We start from the raw sequence: 26,870 nt of genomic DNA, 5'->3' as shown, positions 1-26,870 counted from the left end.
AATATTTCTGCACCTTTTTTATCATTGAAATGACAAAGGTCGAATTCCGAGTAATGATAGATAACTAGACTAGTGATACCTCGTCATGACGCCAGCGCTTTTTAAACATTTATATTTACAGTAAATTTCTTTTCCTTTATAAAAAGTATCTACTTTCTCTCTTTGAGAACGTTGGAACCAATGGGAGGGGGGGGGGGCGGTTTTATGATTGTGCCATTCTATGTTGTTTCTAAATAAAGGATGTCCTGTTCCCGTCCTCGTCCTCGCTGTTTTCTACTTTCAAGTTTTGTATGAGGGAAATGAGCCGTTGCTACCTTTTCCCTTAATTTTTTTTGTTTTTTTTTGTTTTAAGAGTGGTTCAGAAAGCGGGTGATTGTGTTCGGTTAGTGAATTTTCAGAGTAAAAGAGGGGGTGGGTGTAGCGTTGTCCTTTTGTGTCATTGCTGGGTCGCTATTTATTGTTGTTTACGTGTAAACAGAAAGTCCAATAAAATAATTTAAAAAAAAAGTTTAGCTCTTTTTGCGACCTTTTGGTTTGTGTCGTTTTTATGTGCAGTCTCGGAGTTTATGTCATATTTATAATCATTGGGGCCAATGGAATATATGAGCAGAGCCGTATATTGAAAGAGTTTGGCCATTCATCGGGTTTGAATATGCGAGCATCTCGTGACCAACAACAGGCCGCGAAACAGCACCTAGTGGGTGTCGTGTGCTCTAAAAACGCGACTCTACTATATTAAGACGCTCTACCGTCACTAGAGTAAAACGGTGCAACTCTTTGTGACTGAAAACTTGGCGCATGTGAGGTTTTCGTCACGTCCCTATTCAACGCTAGAATAAGCGAACGCGCCTTCCAAACCAAAGCAAACTGCCTAGTTGCAATCACTGCTCCTGCGAGATTGAACGCGTCTGTTTCACGCCTTAAAGGTGTGACGTCGAGGTCTGGTGATTGGTCAACGCCGTGTTCCACTTTTAGTTTACGCTTTAACCGCGAAGGGAATATTCGGCGCTGGCGGCGGCCTTTGCCTGCTGGCCAAACTCTCCCAATATACAGCTCTGCAAATGAGAAACTTAGAGCGCCATCTACGTACCGTGCGCCTTGCTCGAACATCCATGAGGATTTCCACTAACGTTTCGGCAATAATTAGGCTCTTTTCTTACTGAAAGGCTTGGCTACAGATGGCCGCCAGTGGCGGGCAGATGGCAGCCATGTTGAATCGGCTTTCACTTAACAATGGAAACGTGCACTTTGGAGCTTGAAAAGCTACACGAACGATCGAGAAAGGTCGTATGCTTTTCTTGAAGGGTTATGCAGCTTTCCAAGAATTTTTCAGCGAGGATTGAGACGTTTTCCGTCTAAAAACGCAGAAACACACGGAGTCGACGGTTGAGACCAGTTACTAGTGGGCCTTCTTCTAGAGTGTTGCCAACCGTTAAAAAAGGGCACTTTTTTTTCCTCCGAATATAATGATTTTTAATAAAATCTCTACATAATATAATTAAACATTCATGCTCAAAATATGCCCTGTTTTTACAAGTCAGGTTGTTTCGAAGCCTACCTGGTGTATTTGTTTTTTAGGCAACAAAGAAACAACATTCAACGTCTATTTGGATTATGGCTAGGTATGTATGCTTTATTTTTCGTGTCGGTTGCGCCTATAATAGACCACGCATGTTCAATACAATCTCAATGCATTTCCACTTTATCTATATATATAAATAACTTACGGATTCAAGTGTATTTGGACTGTGCCTAATTGATGTGTACCAGGGATGGGCAAAATACATGCAAATATGTATCGAAATACAAATACAAAATACTTCGTCAAAAATGTATTTAATTACAAATCTAATTACATTTCCAAAAAAAGCATTTAAGTACAAGATACAAATACAGCCAAATGCATTTGGTCTCCTCCAAATACTTTTCCAAATACATTCCTCAAAATTTGCGTCAGCGATTTCAGGGCACCTGCAGCGGGTTTCTGGGTATCTAATTTTAATTGTGCATCGCACACTCGGGAGTTAGTGTGCGAGGCTCTAGTAACGTAATAGAAATATAATCACAAAAAAAAAATGTTATCAGCTTGGATGTAATAGGTGAAAAAAGTACAAAGCTTCAAGCAGCTTTTTTTGTCGATTACATTTTGGTATAGACCAACAAAGAACCGAGACGACCAAGACGCGCAGCACTAGCTAGAGAATTTTTTATTGTTGCAGCTCGCACCAGTTACGAAAATCTGGACGACCCGCGCATTTAGAATGTTCCAGGCAAAAATATGAATGGAAAGCAGGCTGGGAAGCATCACAAGTTGTCACAGGCACTTATTTAGCCAGTCCGCCTGCGAACGTCGATTTCGTCACTATTCTTGCCCTGGACTAGCACCGTAATCACAAAGTAACTAAACGCTTGTGCTTGATTGAGATACACTGCATTTGGTGCAGAACGTAGTTTTCTTCCTGCTTTGGACAGTGACAATAAATTTGAGGGTTGTATTTTCGCCCACAAAATTGTATTTAATTACAATTGTATTTGAAATACCCACATTTTTTTGTATTTAAATACACACGTCAAATGCATTACCCAATTTGTAATTAAATACAAATGCAAAATACACAAAGTATTTGAAATACGTATTTCAAATACTTGTATTTGAAATACTGCCCATCCCTGATGTGTACCAAGGTGTAATTTTAGTAAGCCTGTTTTCAATATATTTCCAAGAACACATTTTATTACTCAACAAATATAAATAATATTTGCAAAAATAGATATGAAATGCATTTCGGCGACATTCCCGAAATATTTATGCATTTATGTGAATTTGAGGTGCACTTGGGGAACAATTTTAATACCCGCATGTTCGGCACATTGTTATAACTCACATCCTTAATATTAAGTGTTAAGATGGGGAATGCATTTATATCGTACTTTAAGTTTAATAACAAATACACAATACACCTAATGTAAATTCGGAATACATTCGGACACATTTCACACGTATTAGCCTTCGCTAAGGTTTGATACAACAATAAATAACCTAAAAATAGACGTGAAACATTCATTCAACGAGGGATTGTTTTATCTATTCCGATTTACTTCTCCAGTACATGCACGCGGTCTCAAACTGTAGTTTGTTCACAGGTTACGTATTTTAACAAAACAGTTAAAGTATGGCGGAAACTGGCGTTGCGGGATCTCTTATAGGAAATATTTGTCAAATTGGTGTTATTGTCGAACCGCTATGAGATATCGGCTACGAAATGATTGATTTCGGTTTCCATTCTAATTTCAATTATTGGGAAATCAAAAAAAAATGTTGCTTGGGTTACTTCTACTAAACAAATTTGCTATTTGACGGTTTTTCGCAAACACTACGGAGCTTTGATGTGCTTGAAGTAAATCATTTTGTTGCATAAATTATTGGTTGTATTTACTTCAGTCACAACTAGCAAGCACGTGTCTCTTACTTTATTATACCACTTAATTTTACCTAACTAATTAATTAATATTATCTTAGTTAAAGCGATCAGTGAAGCCTCCACGTAGCCCACAAAATCTGTTGTAATATTTTTTTCTTTAATTTTATTTGGTGGTGTTAAGCGTTTGTGTGTTTTATTATATTAGAACTGTAATGAGCAGCAGTTATGCATCCGGTTTTATCATATTACAAACTTAATAAGTACTATTCGCATAATGAATAAGAACGTGCAATTTCTTAAATCTTACAATTTCTACATCGCATTTATTGTCGTGCTACGTGGCAAAGGGCAACAGTGGCTGCGTGCGGTGCCAGTTGACAAACAAATTACATTAATATATTTGACTCAAAGAACCCCAGACCGGAAGACAAGGGACAGCAAACACATTTCATTTTGTTTGTCCGTCCCTTCTCTTCTTAGTTTCGGAATTTTAGTAAAATATTTAACCACCACCAGCTCGTTTGTGCTCTAATCTTCTGTTCACATTAATACACTGTAATCACTGTTCAAATAGGTAATACGAAGGCCATATGAAGAAAAAAAAAAAGAGGTGGTGTATTAGTTGTCGCAATTGAGGTAGCCAAAAAGACTTCCCAGAGAGAGTGTAATCGGTGCGGAACGAGATTATAGAAGTGTTACAGCTTCATATATTACAAAAACCAATTTACAATGAGGACCTAACTAGCGTCTGTTGACACGCTCGTAGAATAAACGTGCGTAGCCCTATCATCTGTCTCGCGAGCACGAAGGAACTCAATCCGCCATCTCATTTGGTCCGCCGTGCTCCTCCGTTAAAGTGCTTAGATAGCACCAATATCAGATTGAAACTTGTGGTAGAGTGAGGCTCATAATCATGGCTCCCACTCGCGATTACATGCGATCAACAGAGCACTGCATTCCGCAGATAAAAAGCGCGCACAGAGAGCGATCGACGGCGCTCACAAGTTACAACCCCATTAATCCACTGCACATAGATCAATCAAAGCAGACGACGACGTCTGCTAGAATACTGATTGTGAGAAATGTTATATCTGAGCGATTGGAAACCAAAATTACAGTGTCCATTTTATTTTGTTTATTTTCCTCGAAAAAACAACAAAAAACAGCGTGTAAATAAAACACCAGGGAGTATTGAGCAATGATTCCGTTATGCCGCCAAAAACGAAACCAGTGGCTATGACACTGACGGAATGGTGGCGCCATCTATGTTATGCGACACAAAGCAGACGCGATTGTTCCATTTTTCTCTGCGGTGGTCGTCTGCTCGCCTAGATCACTGCTTATTTTATTCTAACTTTTTATGTACGTACGCACGTAAGGTCGTGCTACCAAGCTTCCTCATTCTGACTTTAATTTCTTACTCCACATTCTGGCGAGCACTTAGCTTTCTGCGAAGCGTAGTTTATTTCTTTAACAATTCTGGTTTGCGCTCGACATTCCGATAGTTCCCAAGGTATATGTATAGATGGTAGCGAAGCTTCCATTCAAGCCCAAAGGCGCAAAGATGGCGGCTCGTGGGGCGCAGCACCATCTGTGAGATGCGCGGCATTGCCATTAGTTATGCTCGCCTGTGACGTGCAGAAAGTGACGCTCTATTAAAAAGAAACACAAGATGACGCAATTTTCTTATGATTGTGACGTCACGATTGTTTTTTTCGTGAAATTTAAGTGGTTTTCGCGGTGGCGCAAAATTGAAATGTTTTTTTAGATGTTTTACATATTTCCGCAAGTACCGTCCTTCATATCTTGCTTCACGCGTCATAGCCTTGTTTGCATCAATCGCTTCCACGTAATCTCTCCTGGAAAATAACCAGTTTTTTATTAGTTCTGGTAGCCACCGTTACTATCCTTCTCAACTAAGCAGGGTGTTACAGCACGCCTATGAAGGCATACTTATTATTGTAACTACGGGATATTTGCCAAGAAAGGCAAAACGGCACAAGCTTGGTTTACACAGTTTATTATATACAAACTTAGAACACCACCACGGGACACTTAAAGGTAGTGATATGGTGTTCAAAACATAGTGAAAGGAGCTTTGGACAACTCTATGCACGCACTTAATAACCTTGCTTAAAAACTCTGAACAGGAGGCACGTTTACGTATTTATCTTGCACTGTTCACGTTGAGAGCTTGTAACTAGATTTAACCGTATCAATCACAGGTGGAAGTACGGGGCCATGCATGTCTTTTGCAATTGAATGCGCACATGAATTATTGCTTCAAGAGATTGAAAATTGAGACCTTTCGTTATAGTACATGCGCTCGCCACAAACAAATTGTGCTCCACAGCTTGACTGTCTATGTGAGCGGTAGTACGCAAGAAACTGCCACAAATTGACAGGAAAACAGCATTAGAAAAAGATTATGGATTTTCTCTGTTGCATACTGTTAGCACCATACTGACTAACTGGTTTAGCTTTCATCGCAGTTTGATCTGCTTTTGTATACCTCAGACAACCAAACATTAATCCAGGTTTATATTTCAAGTCGCCACACTGCACAGGTACACATCGAAACGAACGCTTGTTCTCACACACCCTTCGATCATGCACAGGGTTGCACAGTGTGTGTATGGTGCCTACCAACCTGGAACACCTAAATGTCTTTAGTAATTCGGATTATATTGAAAAGACAGGATAATATCAAGTAAATCATAAAAAAAGCTTCAAGTCAGTAAGAATAGTAAGTAAAGGTGCAACGGCAGCGTGCAACGAAGCCCGATGAATGCACGCTGCGCCGCTGCACTGAATAACGTTGCCGACATGTCACTAGGCAGTGCAGGCCACTAAGTACTTCCTGAACCGAAGTAACGGTTAACATTTTATCGAAATGGTCAGGAAAACCTTGGGAAAATTGGGGAATTTGAATGATTTCGTAGACACCTTGTCTAATCTTTCGAGTGGGCGACGTCGTCTAGCACTATACAGCGAAAGTCGAATGAATCTAACATACTTCAAATAAAATTAAAAACTCAAGTTTTGCATGCTGCGACACTGAATTTTGATAATGATTCATGGAAAACTCAAGTTCATCTAGCTGAACCTATACGTTAATTGCAGTGTCTGAGCATGCGAGACGGACTTTTACACTTTATTTAAAGTACACTATATTCATTTGGTCATTGTAGTAGACAGTTTCGACAGGGCGTGTCATAATTTAGAGGAATGTTCTCGCACAATCTGGTATGCTAGCGCGAGCATTCAATGCAACATGTAAGACAAACTAAAGGCAATTTCTGTGGGCATAACGCAAGTGTTGTTTCATCTGCACAGCCTATGCTATAGTTGCTTGGTTTTGCGTCTCACAGCTGCGTCAAAGGAGCTCAGTATTTTTTTTTTACGGGCAAACCAATGACTTTGCACTCTTGCAGACAGAGCAAATGAATGATTATAGACATCCTCACTGCAGAGAGTCATCAGCGTTTCGGCCTTCTCATGAAGAGTGATGCACATTGCCTTCCCAACGCCTTTTTTTTAAAACCAAACTGTGAACTGACGCCACAAAAACCTTCTCAGAACCTTGAACGAAGGAAACAAAGCAAGGTGAAGGGACAGAGAGACTTGAAAAGTCTCCTTCAGCCGTTCCTTTCACACTCAAATACAACAACACTTGGCTCTCATAAAAAAAGTGGCATTCTTGATTTGCAATTCACACTGCTGAGTCACGTTTTGAGATGTATAGAACTTGACAAACCTTGTTACCAGCGATCCAGGAAAGTAAACCATGTTGTTAATTAATAATAAAGAGGAATAACTACAGGGTGTGAGGTCAGCTGCACATAGTGGAAGGGAGCTAAATTATACTATATGCACACATTTATGTGTGCAGGTTAGCTGCACACATTTATGTGTGCCTGCACCCTCGTGGCACTATACGTTTGCTGACCAACACACCACTGTTCACTCTGGTGCTGGTACGGCCTCCAACAAGGTCCGTGTACTTCAATTGATAAAGCTTGGACTTGAGTTTTGAACTAGTTGATTGTACACAGCTAGATGTGCTGCGCTGCGAAGTTCTACAGAAGGTACGCGTGACCAGGAAATGAAAGGAAAACAATTCGTTACATGGAGATGAGAATCACAACGTACATGAATAAGGGCAGCGCATTTATCCGTGTATTTGTTGTAAATTTCCGGACGTACTGGACCAACTTTCTTTGAGGCGATTAGTATTAAACGCATGAGGACAATCGCGATCCTTTCACGTCTGCTTGAGAGGCGCTCTAGCTCTACTACGTCGGTATTAAAAAAAATACGACCTTCTCTATACTAACAATCACTCCACCACAAAGATACAGTGATCGTTAGTATAGAAAAAGTCCCCCGGATGTGTCTTTTTTTTTTTGGTCGAGAACCTTGTTATTTTTGTATCAATTAAAACAAACTTGTCCAAAAACTTTCAGAGAAAAATGCTGGAACAATATTCTTTCTACAAAAATGCGAATATTATGGTTGTATGCTCCTAATGTCACCGGCTAAAACGAGTGCGATTGGTAATACATAGCAGATGCGCTTTGAGCATCCTTAGTGCACTAGCTGACATTAAAACTTCGTTTAACTGATATAATTATTTTTAAATTTTAGAAAAATTTTAACTTTCACTACGTATGAGATTCGACGGTTGCTTTATATCCTGCGCACGGGCTCCATCATGTCGGGCACACGTCAAGCTCGTGCCTAGAAATGGTGAATCCGCAATTAATAAAATGGGGGATTCATGGTGCAATGTATAATTGTAGTATTCGTGAAGCCACTTTCATATACACCACTTCGGTATGGGTTTCAAATGTTTGAGACGCCAGACGTTCTGTCCTGTAATTGTTTTTCCCTAAAAAAATGGTCCAATACACTGCCATACCTCATCTCGGATAAACGTTTTGGTTTTATCAAACACACATAGAACTAGAGAACTGGTATTATGATGTCACCAGTTTAATTTTGTTTTATTTATATTTTACAAACACTTCTTCCAAAAACCCACTCTCTTGAATAGTGCTTGACGCATGTGCAAAGTTTTTTGTATTTTTTTACATAATATTAATACCAATAATCTTACTTTAGACATAAATATGACTAGGTGACTGCGACAAAAAAGGCACAGTATTGTGACGTGGTCATCAGCAGCCGATACCAGTTTGCAGGAACAAAACAACACATGAACAACAACCAAGCATAAAACACGCACAAAGAAATCTTAATGCCATAAATGACAAAGAAAAACAAATTCAGCACGACCCCTTGGTAAAACAATTTGAATTGAAAGCTTCAAAACGAAGGTTTAGGTGAAAGATTTTTATTATAAAGCTATATAACAACGTTTCTTATAGGTATCTGCCTTACCGTCGATGAAGGTTGATAATCGTACATACATACTTGCGCAGCCCATCTATAATCCAAACTGAGAAATAAAACATCAATGAAATTAATCGGAAATCGCATTTCATGCAAGTTTTATTACTTCCACGCTCCGAATATATTATTAGCGCGAGACCGAAATCTAAAGAGCATATTATCTCACAAATCGAAGAAAACTTAGCAAAAATGAAATAATAAAGATATATCTTGAGGCAATAGAATATAATTCACAGCGTGCGAGTAGAAGGTGTTCTGTTGCCTGAGCTGTAGTTCGACATTCCGCAAAAGAACACCCAGCGATGATCTTCTTCAGGCTTGTGTTCGCGCTAACCGCGATTGCATTCTGTGAGTATAATTAGTATGAACTCCTAAACAAAATACATTTTATAAATTCTTTCATAATAAGCTAAAAACATGAATGGAATATATCCTCAAAAGGCACGTCCCGTCAAACTCTAGTATCGGTGGGATATAACGTTAAGAATATTTAGTGATTGGTGAGCTTTTAATCTTAGATCCTTAGTATGGGCACCAAAGGTTAGCTTGTTGTCAAATGTAAAACCCAGGAAATTTTGCTCAGGCTACAAAAAAACTGGGCATTGTTTAGTGGTAGAGCAAGCTCTGGAAATGGTCCGTGTTTCCGAGAAAAGCGCGCACAAATTGTTTTATCTGAGAAAAACTTAAACCCATATTGATAGGCCCAGGGTGATAGCCTATTGATGGTTAGCTGAATTCGTCGCTCACGTAATGACAGATATCAAGAGGACACAGAGATCTGAAGGTCGTCTACACACAGTGATTATTGCCCCGACGGCGGCATAGTCAATGCAAGGGAGTTCATTTTGACAAGAAACAGAGTGACACTAAGAACGCCTTCCTGAAGAAGACATATTTCCTGGACAAACAATTTAGATAAAGACGTTCCTATCTGAACACGAAATGTACGCCTGTTGACGTAGCTCTCAGTGGTAAGGAGCATTCGACCGCGAATACCCAGATCATACAAGTCCCTCAGTGTGAGGAAACGCCACGCTGTATAGTAGGCTCTTTCAAGGCCGAAAAACACACATAATCAGTGTTGTCTATGAACAAAAGTGTCACGCACGACAGATCACAAAGATGATGGACCTAAATATGCAGGATGGCCAATATTAGAAATGCATAAGGGATGGGAAAATAATATGGGTACGATTATATTTCCGCGCGTATCTGCATGATATATGTGCGTTAAATTACAAAGTAAAAGAAATGGCCCTGGAAGCTGGATTAAAAGGGAGTCGAGATCTGGCCGCTTCAGAGAAAGAGAAGGTGGAAAGTACACTGAACATTAGGTTACGGCTTTATGAAACAAGAGACGAACAGCCATAGCTTCGAGTGGCGTCTGAAGTGCGACCTATGCGAACGAAATATATTTTGGAAGTACCCCCGCAACCCCGTCACAAGAAATGGACGTGACAGGGCGGCCTTTACGAAAAACACTGTGGTGTTTCAGAAAGGTAGTGTGAGATGTATTCAAGTGTGTTTCCTGTAAGCATAAGGCAGTTCCCTTATACTCTAAAATAGTCCCAACATCTGCAAGGTGTTGGGACTATAAGCCAAGGCAGTTCCACTGAAGAATTAAAGAGCCCAATTTTAAAGATTATGGATTTAATAAGTGAAATAAAGCAAATGCGCATGTGCTACACCCTAAGAAGAAACCACCGGCTTTTTCCCTTTTTGTTTTGATTTAGGTGTTTGCCATTTCATGTTCTCCTGATTTGGGAAAGTCGGCAATGCCAGCAGCTTCCACTGCATCCAAAACCGTGGGAGCAAGTTCGCCGGCACGACGTGGTCGGAGACCTGAGCCACAAGTTTGCGGCCACGGCTAGACCCCGCCGAAGAGGGCTTCGACGTACCAGGCCGGGACCCTCCCACATTCAATCTTTAAACGTCTTTTGACATTAATGGAGCAGCAGGTGTGCCCCGTTTTCTGTAACAAGGCGGGCCCGCCTCCGCGGAAGTGGAACGACGGCTCGCTACTCATCTCGAGAGGAAGAAGCACTGGCACAAGGTTGCCGGTCAGCCGGAAGTCGCACGTGAATTGAAGGGGTGTCTGTGTGCTCCCAGCGTTACCTGTGGCACCTTGCTTCCCCGCAGATTGTTTCGGGGCCTCAAGGGGCCTGCCAAGTCCTCAAGGGAGAACTGGGTGGCCCCGGATTCTGTACCTGGTGCAGGACCCCAGCGCATTGCGTCGGAGTAGGTGCCTTTTGCGATGGAAGGAAACCTTTGTTTCGCTTCAGGATACGATAAGTTTTCTCTGGCTCGCAAGCTAAGGATTTCCTTTTCTTGTCGCCAGTGACGGCGGGATCGAGAGTAAGCAGGGTGAGGACCCCGGAAGTTCGCGCAGGCAACTGAACGTTCACAGACGTCGGCACATGATCGTGGCTCTTACACTTTGCACACGTCTCCCTCCCCCGACAGCTGCGTGACCAGTAACCAAAACGCTGGCAACGAAAGCATCGCAGTGTTTTCGAGACGTACGGTCTGACAAGGCAATTCAAGTAGCCAGCTTTGACGAGTGCAGGAAGCGTGTGAGGTTCAGACGTCAAGATAAGGTTTTTAGTTTTCAACTCTGCGCCGTCACGCCTCGTCATAATACGTTTGATCGCCACTACTCTAGATGGGCGCAGGTCTTCCAGAATCTCGCCTTTACTACGGGAAAGAACATCTTCTTAAATCACTCAACGAACGGTGTTGAGGGTTCTTTGTGCGCTCCCTGTTACCTGCACGTCACCTACGAATGCCAATTTCAGAAGAGTAGTGATCTGGGACTTTTTTTCATATTTTAACAAGTATATCACTAGTACACAGTTTCTTTGCTTTCAATTCAACACCTATCTGACTGCCCAGAACCTTTGCTACAAGGAGCGGTGACATCTTAGAGAAAGGTTTGTCAGGAACCTCGAAGTGAATCAGCATAAATCTTGAAAAGGCTTCATCCTCATTATATTTCACAATGACTGTTCGTTCGGGACGTTGCCTCTTAATAGCACGTCCAGAAAGGGGGGGGGGTTTGGTTTGAGGGTTTGCCATGAGAGGCGATGTTTGTTCAGAACCTGTGGTGTGCCGCCCACCACGGAGCCCAACAAGGGAAGACATAACGCACCATAACAAAAAGGGTTTTTCTGGAGACGTTATGCTAATAACTCTGCCCAGGAACGCTGCCCAGGAACTGTAACCAGGTGTGGGTCTGGACAAGGGGTCTATACCCAGACAACACAAGTACATTCGACGTACATCCCTGGGTGATCCTTTCAAGATATTTGGATATCCCTGGGAAATGCGAATATATGCAAAGATAATCCAGGGACATTCTCAGGATATCGAAATGGCCACTTTGAGTTTATCCCAGGGTGTTACGTGACAAATCTTTAAGGATGACTGCGGGACATTTTAAGGAGGTCCCAGCATATCCTAAGGAGCTGCATGACAGATCTTTATGGATGACTGGAGGACATTTTAAGGAGGTCCCAGCATATCCTATGGAGCCACGTGACAAATCTTTTCGGATGACTGTAGTACATTTTAAGGAAATACCAGGACAGTGCACCGATCTTTCCCAAGTTGCTTTATTAAACGTATGACTAGTAACAACGTCTTAGGCGTAAAAATTCTTCAAAGATGTCGCTGAAAAAAAAAAAAAAAAAAACTCTTAATGACATTTCCTCACACTTGGTTTTATGTCAATATAACCACTTGAAAAAACATCTGCCGAAATTGCTGCTTAGATTTTCGTTGAAATGCAAACCATTTTACAGTTTTAGTACAATAATTGCAAATTCATGCCTTACACTAAGATGATAGCCACGTGCCTAAGACCTAGGGCAATGGTATTATTAGTGCGTGCAACTGCTCTGCGGAATCTGTATAAATTATTTAGCGCGTCTCTGGTTCTAAAAAAAATATACAGCGCCCGTCGTCTGTTTGGTATTCGTACCATAACTGGCGCGGATTACATGCAAGCTATGTGTTGTGAAATTCTTTTCCCTTTAGATTACGGACTCTTTTTTGCCCGCTAGTTTTAGGAAAATAATTTGCCTAATAACCATAGCCAAATAATTTGCCTAATAACCATAGCCTAATATTTTGCCTGCTATATTGTTTTTATGTGGTACGACCGACCCACTGATCGACATTTACAGGGTTCGACCAGAAATGTTTCGCGTTTACAACTGAACATTAGGAAAACAAGAAACAGCGCAAAAAACACACAGGATAAGTGGAAGAAGTAGACGGAACAAGCGTTGACTGACAACTAAAGTTCACTGAAAACACAAAACACACTAGCAAAAGCAACCACCATCCAAAATCCAAAAGCAAACACAAACAAAAAAACAAAGAGCTATAATTTTCAAGCTTTCATTGATGATGGTCTATCGTGCTTGCTTTTACTGCATGCTTTTTTGGTTGTTTGATTGCTTTTGTGTTTTTGATGGTGGTTTCTTTTGCTCGTGTGTTTTTTGTGTTTTCAATAAACTTTTAGTTGTCAGTCAGCACTTGTCCAGTCTACTTCTTCCACTTGTCTTGTGTTTTTGTGCAGTTCCTTGTTTTTGCCATGAAACAACTCGCCTGTATCGCCACCTTAATAAACATTAGGGTTTGGAGGTTGCAGAGGCATCATAAGTATCCCCTCTATTAGTATGAGTAGGATACTTCAGCTTTGCTTGTGAATACTATACTCAGTACAAAACAAATATACAAAATGTAAATTTTTGGCTTATTAAAAAGTTTGACGATGGAGCAACCATCTTCAATACTGTTATATACTTGGGAAATGTGTCTCCCTATTAACGTTTGCTGAGTTATAGTGACTGGGGCTCTCACGAGAGGAAAAAAGCGCCAGCAATGTCGAAAGCATGACTTACCTCTGGAGCTACCTGCTCCTGTGGCAAAGAAGTAACACCAAAATCTGAAAAGAAAGTAAGCGAAGAAAGGACTTTTAAACAGAACATCACCGAACACTTAATCTCCATCAATCATTTCGTTTCCATAGACCTGCCAACTTATAGATAACCATTGAGACTGTTTGGCTCCAAATAAACATATTGCACAGTGACTAGCACTCTCGCGTGAGAAACAAAAAAAAATTGGCAGTTTCTGTCAAAAGCATCCCTTACCTCTGGAGCTACCTGCTCCTGTATTGGGCTAATGGCGAAGAAGTAACACCAAAATCTGAAAAGAAAGTAAGCGAAGAAAGGACTTTTAAACAGAACATCACCGAACACTTAATCTCCATCAATCATTTCGTTTCCATAGACCTGCCAACTTATAGATAACCATTGAGACTGTTTGGCTCCAAATAAACATATTGCACAGTGACTAGCACTCTCGCGTGAGAAACAAAAAAAAAAAATTGGCAGTTTCTGTCAAAAGCATCCCTTACCTCTGGAGCTACCTGCTCCTGTATTGGGCTAATGGCGAAGAAGTAACACCAAAATCTGAAAAGAAAGTAAGCGAAGAAAGGACTTTTAAACAGAACATCACCGAACACTTAATCTCCATCAATCATTTCGTTTCCATAGACCTGCCAACTTATAGATAACCATTGAGACTGTTTGGCTCCAAATAAACATATTGCACAGTGACTAGAACTCTCGCGTGAGAAACAAAAATATTGGCAGTTTCTGTCAAAAGCATCCCTTACCTCTGGAGCTACCTGCTTGCGGAAGACATGCTAGGCAGTCGGGCTTGGTGGCACAGACATACCAACTTCTTTAAAGTAAGGAAGGACAAAGGAACCTTTAGTGGGCTATCCCTGTACCCTTTGTTCCCAGAAACATTTGGAACTAACCTGTCAAGTAACTGATTAATATGAGGTTCAAAAGTTGTCTTTGTTGCAGTTGGAAAACGAGTGACTTAAAAACAAAACAATGATTTCCAGAAACAAATTTTTGAAATATTTTCACGTAATGCTGGGCTGCAATTTTTAATCAGTACTGCATATCAGTATTCCAGTAAACTTTGAGGATTCACTCATTAACAATAGCGATATAGTGTCTTTATGCTTGAGAGACTTATTTTTCAAACATGTTCCAGTATACAGCTAACACTTAAAGAACAAATAGAATGATTTGATACTCTTGCAGATCTACTTTCTTGTTGTTTCCATTACAAAACATTAAAAGCATTGATTCTGATAATTCTGCAAATAGTATTTTACATTAATCTAACTTGTAATTAACTGGATAAAACCAAAGACTATCCGTCATAAAAAATATGTTTGAAAGATGAGTTTACAGATTAATATCACAGCTGTATTAAATGCTTGTCACATTTAATATGTTGATTGAATAATTATTAATATCAAAAAAATATATTTTAACATACTTTTGGCTGCTTTGTCCAGTCTCTCCTTTGAATGGGCCAACCATGACTTAACTGTTTGTTCGACATCATAATCCGTGGCACCAGAAAGCTTACCCTGCGCTTTAACAGTTTCTGAAACAATACGAAAGCATGAAGTCAACAGCCGTCGGGACCTCCGAACCACAGAGCCACCACCATATATGCCCCTGAAGGAAGTGAGTAGCGCAAACTTGAGTTCGACATCTCAGCGACTGCCACGTTAGACAGAACTCCGTTTGGGAATGCATGGGGAATCGGGAAAAAAAAAACCTCTTTCCCTTGTTACTACTAAATGTGCAGTGTTAAGACTAATATTAACATAATGTGGATGTTTTATAAACACAGTCTTATTAAACTTAAATCTTGGTGCAAATACAGTTGCCGCATTTTTAGTTAAAAACGACCCAGGTCGAGTAGACAATTTCAAGTAGACATTTCACACACGTGACCAGTAGACAATTTCACACACGTGACCAGCTTCGACCAACGAAGAGCGCTTGCCTTGCTCATTTCTCTCGAACTGATGGATGTCTGCAAATTTTGTTGGAGAAGGCAAGGAACAGGGTCGATCCGTCAGCGAAGCCCTTGATTAAAGGAATGCGCAACCCTGCTACCTTCAGTAGCATATGCAGTGCTCTATCCCATCTAGCCTCTCCCTCACAGTGTCGGGAAACCAAACGGGGAGCCTGAGAAGCAAATTTGTCGGCTCCTCTCAGCACCGATTTTGCTGCAGCCATTCTCACCCTAGAGAACATGCTGTGTCATGCTGTCAGATGAACTAACCAAACACCACTAAGCATGACGACTTCCATCATCAAGCGGGTATCATTCATGCCGCCCAATAAAATGCTCTTCCATCCCCGGAGAAGTGCCAATGTCACCACGCTAGTGCAGGAAAGGGCGACGTTTTCGTAAAGCGGTACACATTCCCCACAGTTGGTGGGGACTTGTCCCTTGTGTGAATCCTGCTTAAAAGCACAACAGTAACACTTCCGTAACAAAGCATTCACATTTGCAGGTAAATTGGCATTCATATTGTGCACGCTTACTGTTAATATACATACTAACACAATGGAAAAGATGGTTTTGAAAGGCCTACCTTTAATGATTTCCCAGCAGGCGAGTTCGTTAAACTTGCGCTTGCCTTCACCCCCCTTGAAGCTGTACTGAACAGCGATGTCGTCGGAAAGCAGTCCAACGAGAATTCTCCTTGTCATGTCAGGTCCAGAAGAACCCCCGTACTTGCCCCAGGAGACCATCTGACATTGAACAACCATGTAATTTCAGCATGAAAAACTACGGAATTCCACCCCATATTAGTATTCAGCTATAAGTTTAAAATTGTCTAAAATAGGAGTTCTATGGTTGTTTTACTTCCCATAAAAGTTCAGTTTCTGACTTTATTTGAATTGTAAGCCCAAGGTATTCTAGTTCACCACTGCTTTTTCCGCTACACTGCAATGCATTCACATTACAAATAGTAGTCGATCCATCTGCTTCAATGTTAGCTGTTAGGCAAAAGATGAAGCGATTGCACAACCTACTAGCGGAATGAATGGACACAAGGTCTCTTCCAAGTAGCAAACATGGGAGACTAACGCCCTTCCGTCTTGACTACACATCCGGCATAACCACCCCAATATCTTTCAAAAATAATTTTCTTGCTTAAAGGCCGACGACCAGTTCGCGCTTTCCACTTCTGCCCCGCTTGCTCCTCTCCACCCTTCTACCCTGCCCACTGCTGCCGGTTTCTTTTTCCCCATGGTGAGGAGGATCTTCTGCCTTGCAGAACCTCGAGTCTGGTCGTCGGCTGTTAACGTACATTATTTCAGCATAATCTTACAAAATGAAAGCTATGAATCAATAGAACTGGACCCTAAAATAAATACAATCAATACAGTGAGCAAGATTGTCCGCTAGTTGGCCATGTATCCACTACTCATGGTGCATTCTGAAAGCGCACTTCTTGAGCATTCTTGGCATTTCCCATTGAGCATGCCTTCTTTTCTTTATATTCTCATCTTTTACGAGCTCGTGCTAACATTCTCATGCACAAGGTGCATTTTTGTTCACTTGTATGCCACGTGCAGTATACTCAAAGCCACTAAAACCATAATTGGCCTATTGATTAAAACTGCTCTAACCCGTTTAACGCTCCTACTGTGCAGATATGTTTTTAGTGCTTACAAATATGTTAAAATGAAGGTTAGTGCAAGTGGCTATTCACTTTATATAGGGTAAATTGTCAATAGCAGTCGAAGAGCAGACTTAAGTTATATAAGTAGACTCACCAGCCGTTTTTTTTTCTCTTCGGAGCTTGCCACAGAAGCATCAAAGTCTAAAAACGTTGCGAGTTCATTGAAGGGCCCAAAGGATTCGCCTGAGACAAGAATGTTCTCGTCGTTGCTGTTCGAGACCAGGGTGGTTAGCAACTCTAACTTCAGTGCATGTTCATTCAGCTTGAATTGGATGATGTGCAGTAGGCGCAAGATCTCCTTGAAAAAATCTGTAACAATGAGGGGTTTAAATTTTTTGAAAGTCAGTGAAGAGCTGGAAAAGCTTAAGAGGGGACATGGGCCTAAGTTTCAAAATTTTTTTGAAAAAATTCCTTTTTAAATTTCGAGGTTTTTGGTTTTAGAAACTAATTATACACCCGTACACTAAATTTCATAACTATGTGCCAAATAGTTCCGTTGATATAAAATATTTTCAACAGATTGTGAGGCAGTGACAAAGTAAAAGAGTTCAATGTTTGAATGCAGTTTTCTCAGTTCCACTTTTTGCTGCAAATTTGGTACGAAGGAATCTTTTGTTCGAAGGTAAAAGTATTCTGATACCACAATCAAGATGTTTCTGAACTGCAGCCGCTTGAGGCGGCCATGAGAAACACGCGGCATGACGTCAATGGGGAATCTTGTAGAAAGATAGAAAGTTGTGCGAATACCTGCTCGATAAAAGGTAACTTTTCTATAAATCTTGTTGTTCCAACATAAATATAAATGCGCCAAAACCCTCGTATCATCGACAAAACTTTTATTATATGGAGCTTTAGTGGCGCCATCTATCCAAGGTCCACAAAACCGTCGGCTCTACCTGGTACCGCGAACAGCCGCCTGAAGCCGGAGGGGGAGGGGGACATGGCGGGATGGGTAGTGATGAAACTTTCCTCCTCTCACCATATTGTTCGCTCTGCGCGCGTCAGCACGTGGTCACGAGCAAGCGGATGAGTTCTCGCCGCTCACTGATGGCTCTAAAGAGAGCTTCACCGGAACCCCGCGCCTTCCCATTGACGTCACAGTGCACTTGACTCGGAAGATAGTGAATGAGTTGAGAGGCGCCGAAAACCTCAATCTTTGTCCATTTTTAAAATTAAAACTAGGGCATGCAGGCGAATGCGTTTTTTTTTGTTCTTTACTTCAGAAATGCCGAGACACCAACTTCCACATTAGTTAAGCAAAGCACTGAAACTGTTGCACAGCTCCTTTAATAAAGCAGGACATGGCCGGGTAGACAATACCTGTAAAACCTTGACTGAGCAGAAAGATATTATATAGCAGGGCATGGCTGGGATAGACTAATTAATAATCTTTAACTTTTATGGTGCTATGGCCTAGATGACTGCAAATCCTCAGAACACAAAGGAGCTACAGCAACAACAAGTTCTCATTTTGCTTACTTGGAGTGACATGATCGGAACGAGTTGCCTGAGGCTCATTTTGGAGTGGCACCAACCCTGTTGCAGCACTAAAATGGGGGGTTCCTGCCCTGAAATCACTTCCTGCTGTGGAACAGCCTGCAAAGAAAACAAACAAAATGACCATAGTTTTAGTTAGCTCTATTTAAATTCTATCTGTAGTTTCTTTTGTTGCAGCTGTCTGTTTGCCTCGGCAGTTACTAAACCTGTGTTCCATCACATCCCCAATTCCTATCTGGCCACACTATTGGTTGCTGTATCAGAATACAGTAGAAACGCATATTTCTACGAAATATGAAGGCCAACAGCGGAAGGGTTATAAGGCCAGTCCAATACATACTTGGCATGGCGCTGTCACTTGCTTGAGGATCTCTGCACTGAAGAGCTGACTCTGATCTGGCAGTCTTGTGTCTCCTGAACTGATCTACATGCCAAACAAAGAAAAAGAAACTTTTTACCTTTCTAAAGCAAATCATGACGTCTTGAATCTCAGCATTCATGCCATGATACAATGAAGTTGATAAGATTGGAAAAATGCAGAAGCAACATTGCCAACCTCCTTTTCAACAGAGGCCACAAAATGCCATTTATTATAGTGTGATGCATTTTAAATATACTCCCGTGATGCATTCACACTGAAAATATTTTAACTAATATTTAATGTCATGCTATAAAGAAAAAAGCACACGTCACATGAAGCGTTCTATACCTTTCCCAAGGGAATGACTAACCTCCTTGACACTATAGGCCGACTCAAATTAAGACAGACCTCTGGAGTATGTTAGATGCATTGTCAGCAACAATCTTTATGCATAAAGGTAGCTAAAGAATTTAAAGATGGGTGTTTCTGTTTCGAGTTGGGTTAACAAAATAACAATATATTGTGCTGCATTAATCATAGGATATACAACGTGCAACTCCATTTAACTAGGGCAATTTTTTGGATTAAATAAAAAGCAATAATGACCTAGACGGGCCTTTGTGACCTGGTTGTGGCTCCTGTCTTGAGTACCACATAGAGTTGATCGGTTTAGTAGCTCTACAAGAAAAAAAAAAATCAGTGATTAAAAAAGACTATTAACTGTTACACTTGGTTAATTTTCGGTTGCTTACAAAATTATGTCACCTGTGTTACGATCAGGACGTTGCTTTGGATGCAACGGCGAGGCAGATGCTGGTGGCGATGGCAGTGGTAAGGATACAGCAAACTGGTAGCTGTCATCAGAGTCTGAGTCCGTGCTATAGCGCCTGGCTCGCCTACGCCGCCTCTTCGGCTGTTCAATCTCACTGTAGAGGTCTGACAACTCCTCAGCCTCAGGAAGCCTCTTCCGTGCATGGTCATATGATGCTGAAGAATATTGAATGGCAGTTAGATGTCGCTCCATAAAGGCCGTAAGTATATGCAATGGTTATACATCATGTTCAAATTTGGCATTATATATCTTGTACCAAGAAAAGCCCCCAATTGAAAGTGCCTACAGCAAACATGTTGACGCGAGCGCAGCTGAGTCAGCATGAACCCGTCTTCCACGCCCGTGGCTCGAATCCTGAAACCTGCTATCGTTTTACCTCTTCCCATTGCTGTAATGTTCTAGTAAAATCGAAAATCTTACCATTTCTTGGGGATCAGAATGTTTGAGGACCGAACTTTCTAGACCGAATCTGCCAGGAGGCAGTGCGGTTACAAAAGGGACTTCACGTGGCTGCGTAGTGCCACCACCGTCAAAGGATGTATGGGTTAATTGTTTTGTTTTTATTTTGTAGGCACAAGTCTGCCTTATTAAAACTCTGTTTTAAGTATTATAAAAAAAACAGTTTATTGCTTCATTCGTGAAAGCATGTGCACGGGTGCGGCAAAAAAAACCCATAAGAAACATATTCATCCAGTTGGCATCTGTGCTAATACAGACTTGATTCAAGATAAAATAAATTGTTAGCCTCACAGTGACTGATAACACTAAGTGGAAATGGAATAATCTATGAATCTATGAGTAAATACTCACCAAACCATCCAATGGGAATGCATCGAAGTCGCCGCCACTCGGACGTCGGCTGCTCACCGTTTTTGACCAAGGATTGAATCTTTCCAGTGTCCTTTGGCCAATAGCAGATGTCCCCGTCTAACCAGCTCTCATGTATGAGTGCCACACCATTCTCTTCATCGGGAAACTTTGCGATAATAAATGGTTTCTCTGAGAAAGATGAAATGTTGCATTTTAAGACATCTACCAGTGCGCAACTCTAACCAATCGGACACGTCAGCAGCGACATCGTCGCTCCTGTGGCCTTTGGGAAAAGGTAACAGCAAAGCCAAACATAGCATCCCAGAACTCGTCTAACATAGCTCAATTGAGATGCAACAGTGGGTAGACTGCAAACTTGTCACCCAGAGGCAGTCGAACACATTTGAACGCCACATCTTGTAGGGGCCATGATGGCACTGTGTGTGGGCAAGAAACTAGAGAAATATTAAGAAGCGACGACCGGCATGGATATGTGTACAGATCCTCTACTACAGAGTACCTCCTTCCAACAAGCACTGGCTTCTTGGACAAGCATGAAAATGCAATGCTGTGAACCTCTATGATGCCACCATCCAGAAGTGTACATGTGTTGTCTCGTTTGTTTGTTGCAATACAGAACCTTCCTGGAATGTCGACTTTTCTGTACTGAGGGCTCCGACAGTGTGATGGCAGTGGAAAGTCTTCATGCTTCCCGGAAAATTTTATTGATTCGCTTGGTCGGATCTTGTCCTTGAAAGCAACGGCATTTTTTTTTTCTGCTAGCCTGTTGCAGAGTTGTTCTAGTGGCTTTTCTGGTTTCCTCAAACTCTTTTTGAAGTTTTGCATGCAGTTTTCAAATGCAAAGGCACTCCACCTGTCCAAATGACCGTGTGCCCTGACATCATTTGCCAAGTGCAAGAGCCCATGAACATTGTATGAAATAAATTCGGTTCCAAACAGTGACTTGCAGGTCTCCACAAAGTAACGCAGAAGCTTTTCAGCATAATCAACAAGCTCCTTTGAAAGCCTTGGTGAAGCCAGGATTGTTATGGCACAATGGAGAATCATAAAGTTTGCCTGAAGGTCTGATCGAACTGTGGATGGAAAGATCACAGGACCAGTGTACAGCAGAAGAAGTCTGAATTCCGTTGCTTTCCACATCTCCATATCCCAAAAACTTCGAGGCCGACGACTAAAATCTGATGGAACAAAATGCCGCAGTGCTTCGCTTTTGGTGGAGAGCTCATCCTTTACATTTGACCCCATCCGACAGGCTTTTGGTCCTTTAAACCAGACCCTCATCAGCTTATGCACGACACCAATGCACACCAAATGCATGTAGTCAAGCGGGACTTGTGCTACCATGTCAATTGGTAGTTTCTCAAGTATGCTCACACCAGTGTGATGACCCTCATCAACATGGCTCCAGAAACTGTCATTTGTTCTTAAAGGGGCGTCTAACTCGGGGAAGCACATCCTACCAAGCGAGACTCCCTCAGTAGTGCACCTACTGCAACTTGAGTAGCCCGAGTGACCTTTGATATGTAGGATGTAGGCTCTAGCTGGAGCATCACACACTAATGCTGTAAGCTTCACTTGGACGGTCACATCCCTAATGGTCACGCCGGAGTCAAGTGCCGCGTTTAAGTCATCTACGAGTGGTTGTAGGAATTCATTTGCTTTCAGAGCCTTTGAATGCCCATAGAACACACCAACTGGAAATGGTATGCCTGGTCCACAGTTAACCACCTGGCAAAGAATTGGCCAAAACTGTTCTTTTGTACTTTTCCTCAAGGGAAGTCCATCAATGTTGATGTGCAAATTCAGAACTCCGGGAAAGTGTTGGACATTCTCAAGGCTTTGCTGAAGTTGAGTAGCGAGACCAAAATGACAGTACTGGCCGCCACCTATGTTCACAATGCCCATACACATTCTAGGTGTTTGAAGAAGGGTTCTAGAGCACCCTGGCAGCTCTGCAAAGCAAGGGTGTGTGCGCTGAACCTTCAAAAGATCTGTCAAGCACTCATGAGTTACATTGTGTCTTATAGCCCATGTCTGGAGCATTGTTTTGAAGCTCTCAACACTATTCTTCTGTGTAGCACTCACTGATACAGATGTGCTTGGCACCAGTTCCTCAGTGATGTGGTTTATGTCAGCAGAAAACTGCTGTTCCCTAGAGTCAAAGGATATGCAAGAATCATCCGAGATGGACCCCAGTTGGTCTTGTGAAGAGGGATCGCCTGTTTCACTCGATTCCTGCTCAGAGCACGTCTCCGACTCGGAGGAGAGTGCAGCATTCAGATAACCTCTCTGAGGGTTTGACAAGACAGGGTTTGACAGGACAGGGTTTGTTTGCAGGGAGAGCTCATTGTCAAAAGTTGACGCTGTAACTAAGTTGACACTATCTCTGACTGCATTAGAAATATGACGCCGTAGGGTACGTTTTGATTTTGGCATTGTCTGTAAATGAAACAAAAATACATCCTTAATGGCTGGATATTCACACACGACATGAGACACCTCAATAACATGAAATGTATACATGCAGCAGCTTCGTTCTAAATCTAGAAATAAAGCCTATGATTACTGCAGCTGCACTGCTGCAATGGGCAAAGATTATCTGGTTTTCAAACCTTTTGGCTAAGGACGTACCTGAAAGTCACGGATGATACAATGATTTATATAAGGCCTTCAACAGCCTTTGGAGACGGTCGTAAAAGCGCAGCTACATATTTCGATAATGTTCTGTCGTGGAATCTGGTATGTATGTACAGTCGGGAGCAAAAGTTTGCGGGGCACGGGAGCGCGTGCCGAAATGCATCGCCGCGCCGTCCGACGGCGCGCCGTCGCACCAAGAAGCAGCGCTTTGCGCATGCGCGCCTTTCGTGCTCGCTATCATGCCTCTTTCGCTCGTTTTTTTCTGACGCACTCCTGATAACACGAGTCGGCGCCAGGGGCGCGAGCCAGCGCTTACTGGCTGTCATGCTGCGCGTCTGCTTCAGCCTCCTCAGCCGCCGCGCTTTGTGACGGAGCTCCCGTGGGGGGATGGGACCAGGCGCTTCGTCACAAAGCGCGGCAGCCGAGGCAGCTGAAGAGGATACGAGGCATGACAGCCAGCGAAACGGCAACTTGCGCCCCTGGTGCTGACTCCGGTTATCAGGAGTGAGTCGGACAGAAATGAGCGAAAGAGACATGACTGCCAGCACGAAGGGCGCGCATGCGCAAAACGCGACTTCTTAATTCGGTGGGGCGCCGTTGCACGGCGCGGCGATGCATTTCGGCACGCGCTCCCGTGCCCCGCAAACTTTTGCTCCCGACTGTACATATATACTTATGAAATAGTTATGTTTTCTCCTGTTTTGGAGGCGTTCCTAAACTTTTTCCATTCTGTATTGGAGGCGTTCTTAAACTGTTTAGACCGCGACACAGCACGAAAAAGCGATCATCAACTTCTTCCCATATTAATATCATCAAACATACTCATAGGGGTAAAATACAAGGGCTGTGTCTACAGTGCCGTCCGACGGCACTCCAATCGCGCCTACATTGCAAGTGCCATCCGAAAAAGTAGGATGGTGCGTATATCACTGAAAAGCTCGTCTACAGCCCCCCCCTACTCTTCCTCTCTCCTCCTCCTCCCTCCTCCCCTCCCTCCCTCCCTCCCCCTCCTCCCCCCCCCCCCCGGCCGGCTTGCGTTCACGCCGCTTCGCGGCGACAGTATGCGGCAGCTAATTACAAAACTATTGACCCATTTGGTTTGCCGGCTGACCAAGTTCCGCTGTACCCGATGCACCTCCGGAAATGAAGCCCCATACCGTTTCGTTCAGCGAAGTTTCGACGACAACGTTCGCTTTTCCTGTGTTAATCGTAAATAAATGTAAATATCGCCAAATGCGTCGGCAAAATAAAATTTTCGAGAAAACAAAAACAAAAAAGTAGGCCCGCACTGGGGAACGAACCCGGGACCACTTGCTTATGAGACAGAGATCCTACCACTTGTTTTATACGAGACTTTCGGACGGCACTTGAACGCGCGAGTGGAGTACCGTCGGACAGCACTTGAACGCTCTGCAAGAGTGCCGTCGGACGATATTCTAGACCACGACCAGTCGTGCTCTAGACACTACGAAAAAAAAAATGCCTCTTGACCAACGCGCTGGCTGTCGCACACACAGCGAGCCACAGCCCAAGCACGCCTTCGGCGTCTTTTTTTTTTTTTTTTTTACATTACCAAGATAGGATATCGAGAAGCACGAACTTTTTCCTGATAATTTGTAGCCCCAAACACACATTTTCCACGACACTAAGAGTTTTGATGACACCAAATGAATTCTAGAAGACTGAAAAACAGTGCATAGAGTCAACACTCAATCCGGCCTTTTGCCCAAATTGCAATCCTCACAATCCTTATTATGTCTCTGTTCGTCAACTAACTCAAAGACTGAAGCCCAGAGGTCGATTTTAAGTGCCCGTTTGGACCGAAATGCCTTTATAAATTGTCCGAATTACCAAACAGTGCGAGGCTATGAGGTACCGACCGTTTACTCGCTACAGCACATCAAGAAATGCAAAATCCAAATTCATGCAAGACATTTAAAACAGTGAGCATAGAACGTATACGATCCATACCGTGGGTGTCGTTCATTATTTAGAGTTGCAAATTCTTCCAACGACGAGTGAACAAGCTATGACGACGAGCACGGTGACGACGAACAAACAGCGCGCGCGCGAGTTCTCAATAAAGATGGCGACCGGCAAAACGCTAGCGTTCATACACCGGCACTAGTTGCGTATTTCAAAGTAAAATTCTTAAACACTATTCCAGCTAAAGGTCTACAAAATAAATTGATTAAGATGTTTATTATTGCTGAAATTGTATTTATTTAACGTGTTTTGTGCGTCTAAACAAATACGAAAATAAAGTACGTTTTTCATATCCTCGTTTGATCTCCCTAGAATATCTGGTGGGTACGTGAGACGATGCACCGATAGGAATCTCCTAGGGACATACTGGGGATGTCATATCCCGAGCAGTAGGTTGGGAGCTTGTAGGGATATCCTGGGGATATTGTGTGTTGTCTGGGTAGCCACCCAAAGTTAGCCCTTGCCACCAAAGAATATGAAAAAAAGAAGAGCAATTGGAAGAGTGAAAAGAAGGAGAATGCAATGGTGAAAGAAGGGATTGGATTATAGAAGTGGCAACTCACTGAATCATCCTGGTCGGGCCAAGCCAGGACTGCCGTTTACGACAAGCCGCGGCCGAAGTAGTGTATTGCCTCACCCGGGGACCCCGAAGCATCCAAACCTACCCCGGGCTCGACTCAACCACCAGGATGTCCTTTTTCCCAGACACGAGAAAGCCACGCGCAGGCAAACATGGGCGGGCGAACTCGCATGGCTTGGGGACCGTGTTGACGCCACTCACCAAACATCTGCTTACACAGGTGCCCCTTGCGGGCATACGAACCGGATTTCGCAAGGCATCTACGAGAGGGCTAAACGACGACAAAAATTAATTCGGACAGTCGAAATAGAAAACGATGCAGCCCGTTCTGTGGACATTCTTCCCGACACACCGCGTTGGGCCTTCAGTTTGAGTTTGTCGAGGGGGAAAGAGAAGGGCGGCCAGCTTCTGACAAAGGTTATATTTCCACTTACTATATACGGGTCCTCTTCAAACACAGAAAAGGTTCCCCTCCAATTGTTTTCCACGGACCATCTCTCCCTCGTGTGCGAGGACTTGGCGTTTTTGGGCATATCTAGTCCAGCCCGTGAAACACATACGGAGAACAAACAGACACAGCAATGGGGCTGCGTTAAAGGGATTGTTCTGTGGAATTTCGCGTTCGAGAAAAGAATTAAATATCAGTGTTGTGGCCTCGAAACGCATTGTCCGTGCCATATCTGAATTTTGTAGGCCCCTCTGCTTGAGTAATTGAATATTAAACT

The 26,870-nt window shown here is 42.5% G+C and overlaps 1 protein-coding gene across 4 annotated transcripts; it reads right to left on the bottom strand.

Moving 5' to 3' along the window:
- Positions 1-12,430: 12,430 nt before the first annotated feature.
- On the bottom strand, positions 12,431-25,677 carry LOC115316660. Of its 4 annotated transcripts, none has more exons than XM_040215349.3 (13): positions 25,551-25,676; positions 20,922-21,110; positions 20,045-20,266; positions 19,886-19,957; positions 19,259-19,342; positions 18,901-19,017; positions 17,516-17,730; positions 16,324-16,483; positions 15,207-15,317; positions 14,524-14,591; positions 14,263-14,317; positions 13,997-14,051; positions 12,431-12,506 (listed from the first exon to the last, which is right to left on the bottom strand). In XM_040215349.3, the coding sequence occupies exons 1-10, from the start codon at positions 25,564-25,566 to the stop codon at positions 14,554-14,556; spliced, it is 1,224 nt and encodes a 407-aa protein (XP_040071283.1). In that variant the 5' UTR covers positions 25,567-25,676; the 3' UTR covers positions 12,431-12,506; positions 13,997-14,051; positions 14,263-14,317; positions 14,524-14,553. The 4 variants fall into 4 exon arrangements, with proteins under 4 accessions (XP_040071283.1, XP_040071282.1, XP_042145098.1 ...); XM_042289164.1 differs by lacking the exon at positions 12,431-12,506 and adding an exon at positions 13,763-13,788; XM_040215348.3 differs by lacking the exon at positions 14,524-14,591 and having other exon boundaries at positions 25,551-25,677.
- Between the last annotated feature and the right edge of the window lie 1,193 nt (positions 25,678-26,870).

The sequence above is a fragment of the Ixodes scapularis genome, unplaced genomic scaffold (assembly GCF_016920785.2).
Source record: "Ixodes scapularis isolate PalLabHiFi unplaced genomic scaffold, ASM1692078v2 PGA_scaffold12__126_contigs__length_90152505, whole genome shotgun sequence".
Taxonomy (NCBI): domain Eukaryota; kingdom Metazoa; phylum Arthropoda; class Arachnida; order Ixodida; family Ixodidae; genus Ixodes; species Ixodes scapularis.
The sequence above is the reverse complement of the archived record's forward strand: the minus strand, read 5'-3'. Positions and strand labels throughout refer to the sequence as shown.